Raw genomic sequence first — 6,000 nt, 5'->3', positions numbered from 1 at the left:
ACAAAATAACTGATCCTGAGAGTTTCCAGCACGTAATGTGTGTGGCATTACTATGAACTTGTACATGAGCGAATGTCATGAAAAGCGTTTTAACGACACCTAGCGGTAAAACTCTAGAAGTGCAACCCCACTCACCGTCTTTACGTCACCCAGCGTAAACAGGAAGTCTTCTGCAACCAAGGCGGCGGCATGGCAGAAAACACAAACCCACGTGAGTGTCGAAACAACAAACAAAACCTTTAAAACTGTGGCTTTGGAATGTATAAACACCTATTGTGTCTTAACATCTTTATTGATGTGCATTTGGTCAAGAAAAGTTTTTGTTTAATTGCATTAAAACGACCCTGCAGCAGCACTGCTAGCTTCTCCAGTGTTAGTGCCGCTAGTGTTATGAAAAATAACGTTCCGCTGGTAAACCTGGTGTTTCTTCGTGCCTCATGCATGAAACTTTAAGAGCGTTTGACTTTGCCAGACGGTGATGAAGCTGATGAACGGATGCCTGCGCTTTCTGACGGAGATGACGATGTGGCAGATGATGATGATGATGATGAGCAGTGGATGGAGGAGGACACTCAATCAGTTACCTGTCTGTTCTGTGACAGGTAAGATCCCGGCGGGGATTTTTCTTCTAGCTGTGCTCAACATTCAAAACTTTAAAGTCCTCAACATTTATAGGCATTTTGGAAACATTTTAGAAGGTTTAAAAGTGTTAAACATATGAACAATGTGTATAATAATGCTATAATATCTATTATTTATAACACATAGTCTTATGTATTCATTGTTTTAAAGGACAAGTTCTTTACTTCTAAATTAAGTCTTGTGTTTTTTTATTGCTTAAAATAGTCCTGATGAAAATTGTACAGGAGCTCATCATTAACAAAATTACCTTGTTGATGAGTTAAAAGGCAGCACCTGTGACACTTAACGTAAATTCAAATTAAGATCTCTCTGATAATCTTTTTGTGTTTCTAGTAGGGTTGGGCAAAATTGGCATAACAGTTTATGAAAAATAATTGTGTTATCCTTTTCTGACTTTCCTCTTACTGTTTTTCAGGTGATTAAACAAGTTCGTAGGATTAGCATTAGTTTCACCAGTGGACTCATGCGCACCTGATAGTGTCGTACACAAAAACATGTCATCATTATATGGCACTAATTGCAGTAATTGCAATGTGGCAAATATTAATTGATGAAAGTTTTTCTGACATTAATTTCACACAGTGCGATTTTTCCCAACCCTACGGACGTTGAGCTGTCAGTCTGGTTYAACCAAGCCAGCTATTTTTCATTAATGCTTCTGAATTCAAACCTGAAGTCTGTAAAATTGTATTTTTAGGAAAATCTTAACTTAAAACTCACTTTGTTCCCCCCCATTTTAGCTGCGTCTAATATACAGTGTGTCAGAATTCAGTTGTGGATGTAAATTACTGCTTACTTTACTAGTTTGAATAATTTCTGTCAAACAAATCGGAACTCTCTGCTTTGTCTAATTTTAGATTTAGTAAATAAACATGTTTTCCTTCCTCTTGTCTAGGACATTAAACTCTGTAACTGCCATCCTGCAGCACTGCACAGCTGAGCACCAGCTCAACATTGTAAACGTAATAAAGAAGCACAGTAAGTGCTCACTGATTGTCTCACAGCTGACCACAGCAGACAGTTTGTTTCTATCTGAGTTTGTGCATCTTTCTTTTTCTCTATAGGTTTAGATGACTATGGCTACATAAAAATGATCAACTTCATCAGATCAACCGTAAGTTTAAATCAAAGACTTTAAGTCTCAAAATTCAAGTTTGCTTATTGCTGTTAAAAAGATTTATGTTCTTTATAAATGCTAATAATTTTTAGTACAATTTTTATCTTCTACAGTGGAAAGAATAAATCTGTTTGCATATTTAGAAATGTAGCCCATCGTGCCTGCTGGGGCTGCCTGACGGTCCTTTACCCTGGGAGAGTGAGGATTTCCTGCGRCCGGTGCTTCAGGACGACCCACTGCTGCAAACAGGTACTGCTTCAGAGTTGAGCTTTTATATTGCTGCTGTGAGAACGTCATCAGCTCTGTAAGAGAAATACAAACATAYTCCAACTTCACAGAAAATGTTTGTGTTTAAATGGCAGTAACTCAATCTAACATATGAAATCTTTTAAATATAATCATAAAATTTAATTTGATTAGTTTTTTTTAGATATTGTAAAACAGGTTTTCATATATTCTTGTCAATAGGGCTGTTTATTGGCAAGAATTTGGCAAAACGATACATAGGAGTTGCAATACTGTTAGCCAGGCCAAATTTTGTCCCAAAAATTCTATTTAAAAAAAATCTGTATGTTTTTATATGGATTTTATTTGTTTCATATTTCTTATTTCATCTATGTTTTCAATGGTTAGGCCAAATGTGCCTTTAACTAGTTTGATAATATATTTGTGGCAGCATTTTTGTATTAATTTATAATAAAAAATATGGTCACCCAACACACTAACAATAGCCTGTATATTGTCAGTGTTTAGTGAACGGATGACATGAAGCTGCTGCACAGAGTTTGTGTGTTGGACATTCTGGCTTTAAGGGACTGTTAGCGACCTTACCTCAGCTTAGAAGGCAGCGGGTGTCGGTCTAATCCACTCACATTCAGCCATCAGTGCATGGCGCTAACGTTTACTCATGCTAATGTTTGAGCCACAGTTAGGCCCTGTCCCAATACCCACACTCCCACCCTCGTTCCGCCCTTGTGCACTTCAAATGCACGTTCATGTTGAAGGATTTGAGTGCGTAGTGTGTTCCACATTCTCCACATCCGCCCTTCGCCCCGCCCATTWTGGGTACTATTTCCACCCTTCCGCGAAGTCTGCATTTTTACGGACTTCGGTGAAGTGTATTACCCACAATTCATTGCTGCCAAAACAGCGACCGTTTTTTTAAATAAACCTTTTTTGAACATTCAAACATGATACAAAAAATAACAATGCTGCCAGGGGGAATGAAGAACTTTAAATAAAAAAGAGGAAAAAATATGTATAAATATATGTATTAATAATTGGGTTGTCAACCGATTTTAAAAAATTTAATCAAGTTAATCACACACTAGGGCTGTAATTAATCATGATTAATCACCATATTTACCTTTGTAAGGTTGAAATGAAAACATGCAGATTTTCAAAAACTGTTTTACGAAAATGTTTTATTGTCTCAAACCAAACATGTCTGAAGATTTTCATATTCAAAAAGGTATAAAAGTAGTCATTTTGTTTCAAACATTTTAGAAATGTTAACTGTTAACTCAAATGTCTGTGATTTATGTGACCAAAACATGTGAACTATATAGTAAGCAGACTTTGACTATTGTCTAATAGTCAGAGTCTGCTTACTATATTGTTTTATACTTGATTTATTTAGACTCCAAATAAATCAAGTAACAAATATAATATGCAGCCATAAGAAACAAAATATATTTTCTGCACTTCAAGTAAACATAAATGGTACGTAGCCATTGGGACAGTACAGATTACATCATCAAACACTTTTTTTAAACTTTATCAGGATAACCTAATCAAGTTTGAAATAAATGCGAACTGAATCCCATTTAGTTATACAAATTTTTAGCTTACAGGATGTATTATTTACTGTAACACGTTTTATTCTTTACTGTGGTCATTCAGAGCTGAGCCTTAGCAACTAATATGAATATTAATATCAAAAAAGGCAACTTTGTTTCCACAACCCAAGTACTGTTATTAGTTTCATCCTCTGATTTCTATTCTTAGTGTTTGCACACTGTAGAGGCTAACTTTTGCACTTGCATTCAACTGTATCCAAACTATCAAAACGTAGACTTTTCTTTACGTTTAAATTTGTTCCACATATGTGACTCTTCTTGACATAGTTAATATATTTCACTTCAGATCTGCACATGAAAGCAAGAAAAGATCTGTACATATCACAGCCCCGATTACTATCATTTTTATTGTTTTACAGAAAAGCAGGATAATTTGCAGATATAATAACTTCTTTTATTGGCTCTTTAAAACATCTGGATGTACATAGAAATTTGATGATCACTGGCCTAAAAATCAATACAGCAGCTATTTGAGATTTAAATACATCTAAGTACTTGTAGCTCTCCACCCTCTGTTTTTTGTCAGACCCTGAGGAGCTCTGTGACAGTGGGGAACCGTTGTCCATGGCCCAGTCTGACGGCGCTCTGCTGCGGTCGGCGCAAACTACTGAGGAGAGGGTTCTTTCTGCAGAGCAGGCACTGGTCCGAGCCATGGAGGATCTACACAAGCTTAAGTCTGTATTTTTATTTTTCTGTCCATTTAATATTTTGTTTAGGATGTGGTGATTTTCTTTTCTGAAGCTTTCCAGCCCTTGCTTTGTATAGGATGTGGTGATTTTCTTTTCTGAAGCTTCCCAGCCCTTGCTTTGTTGCTATGTTGGCGTGTTGCTTCGACAGTGCTCTCTGTTGACCAGCAGGGGGACACAGTGATCTCTGTATCACGGAAACATTAACTCGGCTACCTTATGGAAGAAGTTTGAAGGGAAGAGGAAACATAAAAAATGAGGAGGGGGAGGGAAAATTCCACTGCAGCAGAGAGGCTAAAGTGAGGATGGGAGGTAGGAAGAGAAAAGGGGAAAATTACAGAAAGAGTGCAGATGGGGGGGTGGATGTGAAGGAGAGTTAGAAAGATGAATGCCTCCCATCTCCTCCATTTACTGCTTTGTCCTGCATGAGAGCGGTGTCTGCTTTCCCCTTTCTGGTCACTGCTTTTGTCCCATGTCAGGATGTGCGGAAGTTAATTGCAGATCTGTCTGCTTTTCTCTCAGGCTCCTGGCTCAGGATTTGGTGCTGAATGCAGAAACCAGTAAATCTGGAAACCTGGGCTCTGTGGCTGAGCTCCGGGAGGACGAGGACGAGGCCTACTTCAGTTCTTACGGCCATTATAGCATCCACGAGGAGATGCTGAAGGTCTGAGTCGCACAAAACACACACATATGACCTCACGCTGACCAGTGCTGCGGCTCTCATTAGTCTTATGAGACATTGCCTTTAAATAAATAAATAAATAAATACATATTCAAAGTGAGGTTGAGCTTATCAGTGTGCACCTTGGTTGAATCTCATTGTAGCATGTAAAGGAAAATCATTATCTTTATACACAAATTCATAATGAGCACAAGACAGCTCCTCAAAAGTGACAAATCAGCAATAAGTCCTGAGCTCTCATGTGAAACATTGCTCTTTCCGCAGAACATGGAAATTAATTTTTACACACCTTTAAGCACTGAAACCTGAAAGTGTCAGCGCACACTGAGGTGGGGGGGAGGTTGGCTCACTTTCTCTCCTCTGCACTTTTCTACTTACTGCAGTGCTCAGACATAATCCTGATTGGTGCTAAGCGCCGTTAAGTTTTGCGTTGAGCATGCGTCAGTCGGAAAACTTCATAGAGCTTCCCGGAGAGCTGAGAGCAGGTGACGACGACTTTGCGCTAAAGCACGGTCAAGTCTTTCTTTGGTCGGAGTCAACTGCATCACCGGTGACGCAGTGAGAGAGATTACTACTACTTCTTCCTTTTTTTTTTTTAGTTTACCCAGTTTTGCCTTGACCGAACTGTTAAATCTTGTCAGGTTTCTCTTGAAGTAATATGCTCTTGATGGGTTTCTGTACAATAAATAATGTTCAGCTGTTAAATTGTCCTTTTTTAAACCAAATAAATTGTAAGCCACAATTTGTGTTTTCATATTCTTAATAAAAATGAATGAATTGCATTATTTGCATCCTTGCTAATGCTACAAATTTAAAAGCCTGGCATTCTTTGAAGGAATATTGCCCACTATCTTTAATTCCACAGATTTAGACAAAATCATCTTATGCTGAAAAGGGAAGGAGACTTATGTCTTGTAAAATATTTTAAATAACTTTATGTTGATCCTATATGACTGTGAGAGGAGAGGGAACAGCTACTAATGCACATGCTCAGTTTTGCTCAGTCTAGTTATG

At 37.9% G+C, this 6,000-nt stretch overlaps 1 protein-coding gene across 2 annotated transcripts in view; it reads left to right on the top strand.

The window, feature by feature from the left end:
* The first annotated feature begins 134 nt into the window (after window positions 1–134).
* The window catches only part of prmt3 (protein arginine methyltransferase 3), an 80,301-nt gene continuing 74,435 nt past the window's right edge, over window positions 135–6,000 (top strand). Inside the window, exons 1-7 of one of the 2 annotated variants that reach the window (XM_014018608.1) lie at window positions 135–211; window positions 473–602; window positions 1,538–1,620; window positions 1,707–1,756; window positions 1,903–2,008; window positions 4,145–4,292; window positions 4,827–4,968. In XM_014018608.1, coding sequence (XP_013874062.1) covers window positions 190–211; window positions 473–602; window positions 1,538–1,620; window positions 1,707–1,756; window positions 1,903–2,008; window positions 4,145–4,292; window positions 4,827–4,968 — 681 coding nt within the window. In that variant the 5' untranslated portion in view covers window positions 135–189. Of the gene's footprint in view, window positions 212–455; window positions 603–1,537; window positions 1,621–1,706; window positions 1,757–1,902; window positions 2,009–4,144; window positions 4,293–4,826; window positions 4,969–6,000 lie in introns of both variants that reach the window. The other variant, XM_014018609.1, reaches the window with a different exon arrangement.

Source organism: Austrofundulus limnaeus, unplaced genomic scaffold (assembly GCF_001266775.1).
Source record: "Austrofundulus limnaeus strain Quisiro unplaced genomic scaffold, Austrofundulus_limnaeus-1.0 Scaffold197, whole genome shotgun sequence".
NCBI classification, from domain to species: Eukaryota; Metazoa; Chordata; class Actinopteri; order Cyprinodontiformes; family Rivulidae; genus Austrofundulus; species Austrofundulus limnaeus.
Note: the sequence above shows the minus strand (reverse complement) of the source record. Positions and strands in the feature narration are given on the sequence as shown.